Source organism: Antechinus flavipes, chromosome 4 (genome assembly GCF_016432865.1).
Source record: "Antechinus flavipes isolate AdamAnt ecotype Samford, QLD, Australia chromosome 4, AdamAnt_v2, whole genome shotgun sequence".
Taxonomy (NCBI): Eukaryota; Metazoa; Chordata; class Mammalia; order Dasyuromorphia; family Dasyuridae; genus Antechinus; species Antechinus flavipes.
In genome coordinates, this window is record NC_067401.1 from 348,153,915 (window position 1) to 348,168,324 (window position 14,410).

Here is a 14,410-nt window from a genome sequence, read left to right on the forward strand (position 1 = left end):
TTATACACTTACAAATTCTATGGCAAGGAATAGCTTTGTAACTCTCACAGCACTCAACTCTGTGCCTTTTATATTGTGGGTATTCAGTATTGAATTGGTTGAATACATTGTGCTAATTAGAACTTCCAGGAAAGATTGGACATCCTTATTAGAACAAAAGTGGGCAACTAATCTCCTTTAACAATTTTTGTCTTTCCCTAGGCAGGATTTCTGAGCATTGGTTTCAAGTGAATACCTCGACCATAGTTTCTCCTTATTTAATAAAGAACTGGAAATTTCCACATTTGGAGACCCGGCTTTAAGATTATTCTTCAGACATTTTTGTTCTGCCCCTAGGAAAGAGATAATACAGTTGGAAATTGTAAACTTTGCAAATGCAATTTTTCTCATGTAATTATCCTTCCCTTTTTAATATCATATACCTTGTGCATGTGGGTTCTTTGTGTATGATGATACAGCTACAGCAAATGGGACACCTGGACTTGAATTTTGAGCACCTTTGACACTGAGGGTACTATATACATAGAATGAAGCAAAAACTTTCCACCCTTTCCCCTGCCACGGTATATTTAGGGGAACTGCTAAATTCATACCTGTGGCAGATAGACATGGAAGAAGTGCTGTTGCCTCCCAGACTTGGATTTTATAGAATATTTAATTAGAACACCCAATAAAGAAGGCTTGCAAAGAAAATACTATATTTGGGACTCATATTTGCTTTTTTTCCTCTTTTAGGTCGGCTCTCATCATCTAAAACTTAATCGAGGTCTAGAAGCAAATGCCCCTGCTTTTGACAGGTAGGATTTTTTTAAAACTTGTCTTTTAGCAAAATTAGTACTAATCATCTTCATTCAGAAAGACTGACTTAGTGAACACAACATTGGACTTTGTGTCCTGAATCAGGATTTATTACTGAATCAAAGGGACATTGAGCGGGTCCCCATTTTGTGATCAGTTTACATTTTTTGCAAAATGACTATTTAATTTGCCAAAGGCTTTACCAGAAGGAAAATGATGATGATAGAGTAGTACTTTGAAAGTACTTAGTTATATACTTTCTAATGAGTAAAGTCTTGCTCAAATGAACTAATTAAAGAAAAAAGACAATCTAAATTATAGGACTTATGCTTTAAGGAAATGAAATTTTAGAGCTAGCTATATGATCTAGGTAAGACATCATGCTAGGTACTGAGAATCTCAGAGGAAGAGACCTATTTCACAGAACCTGCTTAAGGGTTAGCATTTTATATCTTTGGGACCTTTGTGTGAACTATTAAATTCTCTAGTTCATGGTACTGCTGTGTGAGGGGATTTCAGCAAGAATGATCAATCTTTCTTCTGCCACTGACATTCATGGATTTACTTGTGAATAGTAATCAAACTTCATTCATGATTTTATTTATTTATTAGCAGTTGCTATAGAAAGTATAGCTCATTAGAAGAGTTTTTTAAATGTCCTTTTTTTTCTCCTTTAAGGCATGAAATGTAAAATTGTCATTTTCTTTATGGAAGCAATTTATATAGCACTATTCATTTAAATCCTTGTTATATTGAAGCATTTCTCTTTTTAAATTAACATTTTAAAGTGGAGTAATGAGAAATTTGGCTTAATTGATCCCACTGGTAACAGATCAGTGTAGATTTCATGTAAACTGTTAAACAAAAACTCCACATTTTTTTGAAAAGAGCTAAGTAAATGTCACTATTCTTTTAGGGAAGCATGGACTTTTAATATGAGACTTTATGTCCTATCAGTATTGAACTTGCAATTATGAAGATCTGGGTGGGCTCAAATCCCACCAGAAATACTTAGTACCTTTGTGACTCTAGAAGAGCCATTTAAGTTTCCTGGATTTCAGTTTCCTTGTCAGTAAAATGAGGAAGTTTGACATAGTACACTCCATGGTCCCTTCCAACTCTTAAATTTATGATATTCTCATAAATTTCTGGAGGAGTACTATTGTTCCTTATGTCTTCATCTTTCATTTGGAATATGACAGACCTTCCTAAGCATATTGTGACAAAATGTCTCCAGATCTAATCTTTGATGTGGCGTGTCCAGGATCTGTTAACTTTTCAGTCTTTTAATGTTTAATGTGGTGAGAACAGAATTTTTGAAAATCTGTGCTGATCCGAAGAGTGTTTTTAAAAAAATCTCTTTTGAAGTTCACATGATCAAACTCTTAGGTTTTCTTTGGTGTTCTCTGTATATTGATATTTAGTTCTTGCCAACATACTGTGGCTATGAGAATAGGCTTATGTTGTCCAAAGAAAATTTAAAAGGAGAAAGGGATGGGGAAATGCTTTGCTATGGCAAGGCCATAGTATTACTGAACCCTGAGATTTTTTTTTTGGTCATGTTTTGCCTTCTTAATGAGAGGCGTAGGAGTGGAGAGGGTGGAAGGGAGGGAATTTGAAACTTAAAAGTTTTAAAAACAAATGTTAAAAATTGTTTTGCATATAATTGGGGGGTATTAAAATGTTACTAATGAGTTTTTTTTTTGGTAGAGGAGGAAATATTATTAATAGAGTTGGTATGAGTTATGAAAGAGCTAAACCTGGTTACATTCACATTTTTAACTTGTATTCTGATTAGTCTAAAATATAAAAATGTTACTAATGATATTTTTTTTTTGGTGGAGGGGGAAAGATTGTTAATAGAGTTGGTGTGAGTTATGAAAGAAGTAAATCTGGTTACATTCACATTTTAAACTTTTATTCTGATTAGTCTTATTTTATCCCTTTGTAACTCTGTAGTTGAAAGTCAGCAAGTATTGCCTAATAGGAAGAATAATACATAGGAGTCAGATATTGTTTCCAAATTCCTACTTTGTATCTTATTAGCTCTCTGACCCTAGGCAATTCCCTCAATTTCTCAGAATCTGGATTTTTTCATCTGTAAAATGAGGATAAGATCATGAGTATCAGAAGTTTTTATATGTGAAAATGCTTTGAAAGCCATTGCCTTACTGTCTTTTAAGTCTGGTTAGTAGAATTTGTATTTAGCCATCCATTATGCTAGTTATGCCCAACTGCACAGAACAAAAACAGGACTGATGAGTGTTCCTAAAATCTCCCAAGTCCACTATACAACTTTATCACCAAGTCTTCCACTCTCCCCTAAAGAAAAGAAAAACAAACTGAACATTGATGCTGATTTCCAGTAACATATATTTTCTTTGGGCCTGAAATTTTAGACCTCTATATCCTTTGAGTTCTAGAATCAGTAATAAATGGAGAGCTAAACAGGTGATAAAACTTTTGGCTTATTGATCCTATTAAATATACAAGGAAGGAAGGAAAAGAAGAAGGGACATAGGAAAGAAGGAAAAGAAGAGATGGAGGAGAAAAGGAGGGAGGGAAAAGAAAGTTTTGTTTAATTATGACTTGTTTAATAGTCATTTGTAATCTTTTTAAAGTGTTCCAGAATAAAAGAAGCATTTCTGTTTTTTTCTTAGCATAAAAATGTTTTTGACATGTATTAAAATTTCCCCCCAAAAAAAATTTAACAAAAGAAAGCCAATGGTAAAGGAAAAATATTTGTGTTTAATATCTTAGTTGTTGACATCTTTTCAGTATCTGGTTAAAAGTTTCACTGGTACCTTTTAATTCAGTATTTTTCTAGTCTATAGGTTTAGGGTCTTAGACAAGTGAATTCATTGATAATAGGGAACCCTGTTGGTATTGGGGACTTTCAGGTAAGAAGATTACCTCGACCAATGTAACATGTCCTTCTCTGCAGAGAATTCCTACATTAGAGCACTGATAGGAGAGGTTAAGTGATTACTCCTGGGATCACACACATGGGATGGATCAGAGGCAGAATATGAATCAGTTCTGCTTGGCTTCAAGATCAGCTCTTTATCCACTTTGTCAGGGATTTGTTCACCCCTTTTGTGTCATAGGCCTTTTTAGTAGTCTACTGAAGCCTGTGATCCTCTTCACAAAATAATGGGTTTTTCCTACATTCATCATTGAAGGAAATGCAAATTTTCAGTTAGAAGTTAATTCAAATAAAACTGTATTTTTTTTTCTAATCCAAATTTACTGACCCTCAAAAATCTATCTGAGGGGCTCCTTATGGGGAGTCTGTGGACTCCAGGTTAAAAACCCATTTTCTAGACCACATCCCCTCTCTTCCTTGGATGAAATGAATCTAAAGGAGGTTCAGACTCATTAAACGTAGGGATTATAGCCTTTTTTTTCCTCTCCATTTTCACAGTTCAGAAGGGTACAGACATCATTTGGAAGAATAAGTGATGGCACTTCCATTTGGAAAGATTTTGATACTGATCTAATTTTGGGTTCAGAACGCCTAGTGGGTTTGGAAGTAAGAGCATGGCATTTATGGGTGCCTAGTCATTAAGATTCAAGTCAGCCACTTTCACTTCACTTGAAACATCTTAATACCAGTTTAAAAAAAAAGAACAAACAAAAACCAAATCCAATAATATCAAGTTCTAATCACCAATTACTCTACAGTGTGATCACTTGGTCATGATAGTATATTTTTTTTCTTCAGTAGTATAGTATTTTTCCAATTACATGTAAAAATAGTTTTTAACATTCATTTTTGTAAGATTTTTAGTTCCAAATTTTTTCTTACTCCTTTACCCTCCTCAGGACAGAAAGCAGTCAATATAGGTTATACATGTATAATCATTTTAAACTTATTTCCATATTAATCATGTTGTAAAAGAAAATTTAGAACAAAACAGAAAAACCATGAAAAAGCAAACAAAACAAAACAAAAAGGTGAAAAAATAGTATATATCAATCTATATTCAGTCTCCATAGTTTTCTCTCTGGATGTGGATAGCATTTTCTCTCCCAAGTCTATTGGAACTGTCTTGGATCACTGAATTGCTGAGAAGAGCTAAATCTATCATGTTGATCATCATACAATCTTGCTGTTACTGTGTACAAAGTGCTCCTGGTTCTGGTTCTTCACTCAGCATCAGTTCATGTTAAGTAGTAGTATTTTTTTTTTTATTGTATTTGGTACACTGTAAATATGATTGTATCTGAGAGTGGAGCCCGTCTGCCCTCATTAGACTGTCTCTTGCCATCTTGGGCCTTGGATAATGTCCCCTGTCCTGGAGCACTCTGGCTCTGCAGTACCCCGCGGGCAGTCAGTCTTATTTCTTTGGTGAAATGGCATCATCATGCTGCTGCTGCTGCTGCTGTTACAGGCATATGATGCTTCTGAAAGAGCAGTATGGAAAGCAAGTGATCGTTAACCTGTTGGGAAGCAGAGGAGGAGAGGAGGTGCTCAACAGAGCCTTCAAGGTAAAGCTTTTGTTCAGCTGCTGGCTTCTCAAGGCCTCCCCTTCTGCTCCTCCATACTGAGGGACTCCAGGGGGTGGGTGCATCAGGGAGAGGGATTTTGGCAGGCAGCCCTCCAATTCCAACAGTGGGAACAAGACTTCCAACAAGGTAGGTTATTTCACCCTCTTGGATTTTCTCTCTGTCCCATGAGTTTGGGAAGAGGCAATTCTTATTAACTATCTATTCATTTATCAATCATTTATTAACCTGCCAAGCATTGTGCCCTACAAAGATGGGCACTAGGGATGCAGATACCTAAATGAAACCATCCCTAACTCAGAATGGGAATGATTTTGTTTTGTAAGTTTTTCCACAATGTGTATTTTTCTAGAATACAATAAATGGCTCCCTAATTTCAAGTTCTTAATTTTTTTCTAGAGGCTTAGTGAAATCTGAGCTGATTGTTTCTGTAGATGGGACCCAAGGCAGTTTTGTAAGATACATTGCTATATCTTCTTTTAATACTTCTTTTTCTGGCCAACTAACATATTTAAAAATAAACTTTTTAAACTGATGTCATGAGAGAGTCTTTCTCTTTCAGTGACTTCACCCTTAGCCGGCTCCTCCGACAAGAGGTGACAGTGTCCTCCCCACTGCTTTTTCAGAGTCATTTTCCAAACTGACAATCAAGACAGAAAGAGGGAAAAGGAATCCCTCACTCTGCACACGAGCCTCTCGTCCAGTATCTCTAGTCCTTGTGGGGAAAGCGCCTTTCCTTCTGCTAGGCGGCATGTGTCCCTCTGCTGCTTTCCTTTCCTCTCCCGGACCGGTCCAGGATAACCCCATCACTTGATGTGATACATTAAGTGTGTTTTTGTGTCTTTGAGGCAGTCCCTCTTGGCTTGGCTCTGCAATAAAGTTAAATGATTGACTCGCCTGTTGCTCTCTCTGCAGCTCTAAAATCGTCACACTTAACCCACTCCAACTAACATCTATTTGTCTTGGTCTTTTGAATGGCGATGCTTCCTTTGTGCAAAGCTATCTTGGGCTGCTCATGCTTCGTTTTCAGGACAGAAGAAGTAGCCTTGGATAAGCCACATTATGTGACCCTGCAGCCCTCTCCAATCCCCTCCCAGTCTCTGCCCCAGCTTTCTGTTGGTATAAAATGAAGCTCAAGACTTTTTTGCCCCTTATATCCTGAAGAGGCTGTTTGGTTATTGAAGGAAAAAAATGCCTAAAGGTTATTAGTTATTGTCTGGCCTTCTCTTACTGCTCTACCACCTTTCCATTTGGTTATAGAATCATGGGATTTAAGAGCTGGAAGAGGGACCCTTATATCCATCCAATTCCACCACCTCCTTTTAAAGGGAAAGAAACTGAGACCCTCTCAGAAGCAGGGGATGGGACTTGAACCCAGATCCTTTAACCTCAGTTTTCCCTTTTTCCCTACCATATAGCTTCCTTGGCTACTTCTTGTAGATATTTTTTCCCTGGAGAGGGAAACTCCAGGGCTTATTTTAAATCAAAGATGAATTTCTGTTGGCCTGAGTAGAAAGCTTTTTGCAGTGAGAATTGATAATAAATATCTATTAGGCAGCAGAAGAAAGAGAGAACTCTAAGGAAGCCACAAGCAGCATAGCATCTGGGGAGCAGGAACAGAGCCCAGCTGAATGTTTGCCTGGTTTATTTGCAAACCCTTGCCTGATGGCTGGCTGTTAGCACTAGCCCGGAAGTCGGGTAACCCAAGTTCAAGTTTACTAGCTATATGACTGAGGCAAGTTCCTTAATCTCTTGTTGCCTCAATTTCTCCACTTGTAAAATGAGGGGGAGGACATGATAATGGAGGGAAGGGTAAGTGATTCCTAACATCTCTTCCAGCTCTAATGTTCTGTGATTTCTATGGTGTAGAGACATTCTGGTGGCCAATTCTATTTGGCCAGACCTGCTTTTCCTGTCTGGTTTGTTGCTAACAGCAACAAATGAACTGTTTTTTGCTTTTTTTTTTTTTTTTAAATCTTCCTTTTTTTTTTTTTATTGGCAATACTACTTTTATAGAAAAAGGGGGGAAAAAGTCTTCTTTCTTTTCCTCCCACATGGAAACCGGTAGTATTTTTGACCCACAGCATTTATCAGCTGGTGTAAATGTTCCTCAGATTCAAAGATATCCAGATAACAGCCTTTAAATATCAACATTCCTTTTAAAAAGGGTGAGTGAAATGGAGGTAGAAATGTTGTAGAGGGCTTGATAATATCAGATAGCAAAGGTGATGGTGCAAGGCTGCCCTCTTAACTCTTCTTTGCTAATTATTAGGTGTGTTCCCTCTCCAGGTCTTGTTTTCCTCATCTATAAAATTCAAAATTGAATCTGTAATTCTCCAAGTACCTCTCACCTCTGACTGCTATAATTCCTTAACTGGCCAAATGCTGAACCATCAGCCTGTCATGGAGACACATCCTATCCAAGCTTTTTATAATCCTGGGTCTGTGGCTGCTTAACACAGCCTCTCCATTTGCTATGAGTAAGTGGCTTTGGACAGCTGGAGCTGGGCTTGAGAAGGGAGGTCTAGGACGGCACTGCTGCCCACCTGTGCTGGACCGCCCCCTTGGCTTGTCATTATATGACCATCACCTGGTGCTACCCAGAGGGGAACTGCAGGACTTGGCTTTTCATGTACAGAGATGCTCATCACGCTTCCTTAAGAATCATGCGAATAGTTCCCAGGGAAACAGCTCTCAGGAACAGAGCTGCAACACAGCGCTACACTTGGTGGACCTGCAGCCCTTGTGCTATTTGAAGAACAGAGCAATAGCTCCCTTTCTCACTCACTTTATTTATTTCCTTAGAGATCTGGGGGAGAATGTGATGTTTGTTCCTGCCTGTGGGCTGCAGATGGTGGCTTAGGGAGGGGCCAGTGCCACATCTGGCTTTCCCTCTCTTTTTAAATAATCCCTTTGCCCTGTTTCAGAAAATGTGCTTTTCATGTGCTGTTGTCGTCTTCTTTCATATTTTCCTTCTGTACTTCCTTCTCAAGAGCTGGACTGATAAACCAATTTATCCATCATAAGCTTTAAGACTAACCTAACTTAACCAGTTGCGTGGTTAACCACATGAAGAGCCTGAGCAGTAAATGGAAATATGCAATCATCCCTCTCTTTTTTTCTTCTCTCTTCTCACCCCACTTCCCTTCCTCAGAAATTGCTTTGGGCCTCTTTCCATGCTGGAGACACACCTATGATAAATTTTGACTTCCATCAGTTGGCCAAAGGAGGGAAAATAGAAAAATTGGAGAACCTTTTGAGGCCCCAGTTAAAGTTGCACTGGGATGAATTTGACGTTTTTGCCAAGGGCAAGAATATAAGTCCACGGTAAGTGTCCCAATGGTTGCTTCATTTTTGTAAGTAGATTTATAACTAGAGATTATTGACATTCTGTTCACCTTATAGCGGGATCCTTTTGGTTTTCTGGATCATTTGCTTAGAATTTTGGGTTCTAGTCTTCTTTATGACTGCATGACTTAAAGAAAAAGGTATTATATATGTGAATATGCTTATCTATGTGTACTACACAAAAACACATATATATATAACATAATATATAAAAAGATACATATCTTTTTTAATTATGAATTTTGGCATACATATGATAAATAGGAATAAATCTATATACAAAGAACAGGGAAAGAGGATTACATATGAAACCATGAATTTCTATCACCTATAGCTCTGGGGCTTTTTAGAAGTCTGGAACACATTTAATACAATGGCATATAGCCAGCTTTTTAATAGATGTATAATTCTGATTTGCAAGTGTTGAATCACAGATTGTCTGACCCCAATTCTAACATTTGGCAGAACAGGTTTAGCAATTAGAGTTCATTAGATTAAAGCACAGGGCCGAATTCAACACAGTTCTGTTCATTAAGGGATGAAAAATCCTCCTTTATCTAGAAACCCCAAGTTTTGATTGATTCTGTGTACTTTAGTAAATTGTTGATTCGTGTGCCTTAGCTATTACTCAAGCATATCAGTAGTGTCAAAGGTCTTTTTAAGAATCTGGTGTGAAGTGATCAGGGTGCAAGGGATTGTCTCCTTCCTCTCCCCCTCCCCTTTTCAAATTTAGGATACTTTGCTAAGTCTTCTGCTGATGTAAACTGAACTTTGTAACATTATGGGTTTTTTTTCTCCCCTATCCCCCAATCATTTGTTTAGTTTCCAGAAAGGTACCTTGCGAATGAACTGTCTGGACTGCTTGGATCGAACAAATACTGTACAGTGCTTTATAGCCCTTGAGGTCAGTCCCCTGTTGTTAGAAGATTTTGTGATCTCTCTGAGTGTTTTTTGCTTCTGGCCAAAAGGCTACCATTTTTAGGCTACTTGGAACTAGAGTAAAGATAAATTGATGTATCTGATTCTTTTGGCCAACTGCCAGGGTGAGATGGGGTATGGAGTAAGTGATCAGAAAAGAACCGATGATAGACTAATTTCTGTATCATCTGTGAATGTATGACATGGCTATATGCCAGTCTGTGGCTTTATGGTGTCTCTTATCCATCCATGCATCCATCCATCCATCTTCCCTGTCTCTCTTCTCCCTGTCCCTCTCCTCCTTCTTCCCTCTTTCACTTCCCCCCTCCCTCTCTCCTTTCCTTCTTCTTTCTCTCCCCTGAACAAACCTAATAAAATGGGAATTCCCATGAAATTAGTAAAACACAAAAGAGAATTTTGTAAGTTATTCTTTATTATATCCAAGTAGCTTTTGTTTTAAAATATATACTAAATTCAACATGTAACTTTCAAAGCTTACCCTGCTCATCCATGATTTTTTTCTCTTTTTTCACATCTGTTTATTAAAAAAGTTTTTCACTGATCTTTTTTTTTTTATCTTTTTTTGGAAGAGGGGGCTATCTTGTCCAACTCCCCACTCCCAGATGAGGAAAAAGAAAAAACAAAACAGATATAGTATAACACATGTATGGTCAAAGAAAACAAATCCCCACATTGATTATCTGGAAATGTATGTCTTATTATACACTTTGAGTTTGGTACCTCTCACTTGCAGTCACTTTTCAAATGGTCTTGAGAAACATTATTTTGCTAAGTTCTTTAAGCTGAGGAAATATGTCTGCCTAAACTGACCATATAGATTGGAACCAGAAAATGCAATCTTCTACCATTTCATTTTACTTATGTAAATGAGATCGTGGTCAAATTTTTTAAGAGGAGCTTGTTATTTTCCTTCCGAACCCATTTGCCTTTTTGACTAAACTTTCTGTTTATTGGCACTGCCATTTACTCTAATCCTCCATGTTTTAAAATTTTATTATTACCTTTCTTTTCCTTACCTGCCTTATTTATCTAAATCCTATCCATTCTCCTTCCTTTTTCACATTTTCTGCTTTTTTCAATTTCTGATGCTCCCCTCACCCCCCAACAACCCTGTAAACCCTATCTTTCCATCATATCATTGCCAATCTTACCTTCTCCAAGGATAGTCTGGGTATTGTCAGATTTTTGTGCAGAATCATCAGGGTTTCCTATTATCTGTCAAATCAATTTCAAAATCACCTGATTTTTAAGAGCCTCCCCAGTTTGGCACCACCCTGCCTTTCCAGCCTTGTCTCATGCTACTTCCTTCCTTGTTCTTTGTGTTCTAACCAGACTCAACCCTTCTGTCTCCCAAATGCACTTTATGCTTGCCTGCCTGCACGCCTTTGTTGCCTAATCCTAATCTTTCTCAGCTCTTGAATTCCTTGTTGTTGTTGAGTCATTTCAGCTACTCTCTGTGACCCCTTTTGGTTTTTCTTGGCAAAGACACTGCAATAGTTTGCCATTTCTTTCTCCAGCTCTTTTTATAGGTGAGGAAACTGGGTAAAGTGACTTATCTAGGGTCACTCAGCTGGTAAGTGTCTGTGGGTAGATTGGAACTCAAGAATTCTTGACTTCAGGCCCGACATTTTTCCACTGTACCACCTAACTACCTGTCCTTTAAAGTTTAACTCGTGCTACCCTCTCTATGAAGTTTCTCTGATCCCTCCTGTAAATAATAATTTTTTTTCTCAGACCTTATTTAACATATAATCTCTTTTGATTCTACTTCCTGAATCTCTTTTATTCTTCCTTCCCATATTGTAGATATAGATGTAGATAACTATATCTCTCTATATCTATTTATATTTACGTGTCTATATATCTATCTATACCTATATAATTATCTACATATCTCTATATTTATATCTATATCTATCCATACCACATCTCTATCCATACATTAACTAAATTGAAAGCCCCATTATGAAGGGACCATTTTTTGCCTATTTTGTGTATCTCCTAGCATCTTAATCAATGTTTTGTATGTAAGAGGCACTTAATTTTGTTGAATTGACTTGAAACCAAGTCTCTTTTATTCCTGTCTCTCTCAGGTTCTTCTCTTACAACTGGAGAGTCTGGGACTGAATTCAAAGCCTGTCACTGAGCGCTTTGTGGAGTCATACAAAGCCATGTGGTCTCTTAATGGTCACAACCTGAGCAAAGTCTTTACAGGCAGCCGGGCCTTGGAAGGAAAGGCCAAGGTGAGAAGGGGTCTGGGACTCAGCAGGGCCACGCTTTGATGAGGGCCTCCTGGGAAGGCGGACCTGCTCAGAGCCCTTGTTCGTTGCAGGTCGGGAAACTCAAGGATGGGGCTCGGTCTGTGTCTAGAACCATTCAGTCCAATTTCTTTGATGGGGTAAAGCAAGAAGCCATCAAACTGCTGCTGGTTGGTGATGTCTACAAGGATGAGTATGCTGAGAAAGGGAGGATGCTTATGGACAGCACAGCACTTTTAGGTAACTAGTCACCTGCCTTCCTATACATGTACACACACACACACACACACACACACACACACACACACACGTGTGTGTGTGTGTATTTATTTACATTTATATGGGGAGATGGTGACCCAAGGTATTTTATTTTGAATTCTTGTTCCAGCGACGCCAGTGGATTGGTGCATTAGCATCCCTACTCTCATTGGTACACTCTGTCACTTACTGGTGACTAAATAAAATGGTTGGTAAGGGTTAACTTAGGCTCAATTTTGAACCATTGGCTTTTGAGGCTTAAAAACCCTGGATCCAGACCACTTGAGCAACCTGGTTTAAGAGGGTCTGCTAATCAGCTTTAGGAATTAGGAAGAATAGTAAGCTAGACCCAGGATTGCAACAATGACTTTAGTAAATGTCCAGATAATATACTAGAGTTTGAGGGTTGTTTTTGGTCCAGACAGTGATCTCTATAGGGAACTTCTAGTAGGAAAAATTCCTAGAATAATGAATGATTAAATGGAAAAAATAAAAAAAAAAAAAAACCCAACAACTACTATTATTCATGCTTAACAACTCTCTATAGTTCACTGTCTTTTTAAAATTTAGTATTTTATTTTTCCCCAATTACATGCAAAAATAATTTTCAACATTTAAAAAATTTTGAGTTTCAAATGCTCTTCCTCCCTTCCCATCCTCCTCATAAAGAAGGCAAGCAGTTTGATGTAGGTTACACATGTGTAGTCATGCAAAACATTTCCATATTAGTCATGTTGTAAAAGAAAACAGACTAACCAAAATAAAAACCGAAGAAAAATAAAGTGAAAGAAAAATGCTTTGATCTGTATTCAGGCTCCACCAAGTGTTTTGCAGCTTACTTACAAGATTGTCCGGGGCAACTAGAGTTTATTCACTTAGCTAAATGCAAACTTTGCCATTTTGTTTCAGAGGCAGAATTTGAACCCAAATTTTCTTGACTCTAAAGTCAGCCTTGGTATCTGTTGATGAGATTTAGGAAAGCAATAGAGATTGATATAGGCACACCACATATTGAGGCTATTGGCAGTTCACATGTGAAGAACTCACAAGGGCTTTTCCCTTTGCCAAAAGGTACATATATTTATGAGAAGAGGTTATAGACAAAATGAAGCAGTAAAAAAAGCATCAGGAGTGGTAAATATGAAATAGTATCAGGAGAGCATATAGTTAGCAAGGAAAAGGGGTTTTTAACAATTAACAAGGAAAAAGATAAATTTTTTAGTGGAATTCACAATTAACTAGAAGAAAGAGAATACATCATGTGATGTAAGTGCACGACTGATTAGCAGGCTAAATCTATAGAGCAATTTATCATCTTAAAAGAGTTAACTAAAACAAGGAGAAAGACACCATGAAGTATGGGGGACGGATGGAGTGAAGAGATAGACATCATAAGGCAGAACATTGTGGCAGGCTAACCCAAAAGGGATTCAGCAAAGATGGCACAGACTATGAACAGATTTATGGGGGAAATTTAACCTCAGAGGTTTGATATCATAACTTGGCTTTCTGATTGGATACATTAAGATGGGATTACCCAAGACCTCCACAGGGGTGGGGACTGTAAGGCGGAGCTGATCTCCATCAGTGCCCTTCCCTGCTTACCTCAGGAATATTATAATCTTATATGTTCTTCAGGCTTTTTCTGCCAACCCTACCTAGTTACCCAGAATCTCTGTTATGTTGTGCTGCTTTTCCCAAAATAAGTAAAAGGTTGTGACTAAACCTCTAAAATCCTGGTTTCCTCTAACGAGGATAGTTACTTCCTGACCCATTCAGCTACTTTGAGAATCCCCTTTATTGATCCTCTCTTAGTTTGGATCCTTTGTTATATTGTAGGAACTAGAATATCTAATAGGATCTGTCTGTATTTATGTCTTTTTTTGGTTATTCATATTCTGGAAGTACAGGAGCACAATGAGGACTGTCTCTCCATTGTCTTTAATGCTTCTTACAGAACTAGGCCACTTCTAGTTAACCCTACATAACTTTGATCATACCTCTTGTAATTCAACAATTATCAATCAGAAATACTTATTAAGGACCTGCCGTGAGCCAGGCACTGTGCTAAGCCCAGGGATGTAAGGACAAAAGCAGGACGAGACCACACTTTAGGAGAATATGACCTAGGAAGGTTGGGAGGTTGTGGGGATGGTGAGTAGAAGAGTTGATTAGCAGGTCTTTTTCAGTAGTTGTGGCAATACTGATTTGACTTCTGTTCCAGAGCTGAAAAGCAGATTTAGGGATTGATATCTGGGGAAAGAATTGAGGAAATAACAAAAAGGTGACCTGCAGCGGAA

The 14,410-nt window shown here is 37.9% G+C and overlaps 1 protein-coding gene across 1 annotated transcript in view; it reads left to right on the top strand.

Moving 5' to 3' along the window:
- Nucleotides 1–14,410, top strand: part of SYNJ2 (synaptojanin 2) — a 134,190-nt gene that overhangs the window by 72,530 nt on the left and 47,250 nt on the right. The window contains exons 6-11 of the mRNA XM_051998026.1: nucleotides 736–797; nucleotides 5,193–5,289; nucleotides 8,462–8,634; nucleotides 9,478–9,559; nucleotides 11,688–11,837; nucleotides 11,927–12,092. Of these exons, the coding sequence (XP_051853986.1) occupies nucleotides 736–797; nucleotides 5,193–5,289; nucleotides 8,462–8,634; nucleotides 9,478–9,559; nucleotides 11,688–11,837; nucleotides 11,927–12,092 (730 nt within the window). The remainder of the gene's footprint in view (nucleotides 1–735; nucleotides 798–5,192; nucleotides 5,290–8,461; nucleotides 8,635–9,477; nucleotides 9,560–11,687; nucleotides 11,838–11,926; nucleotides 12,093–14,410) is intronic.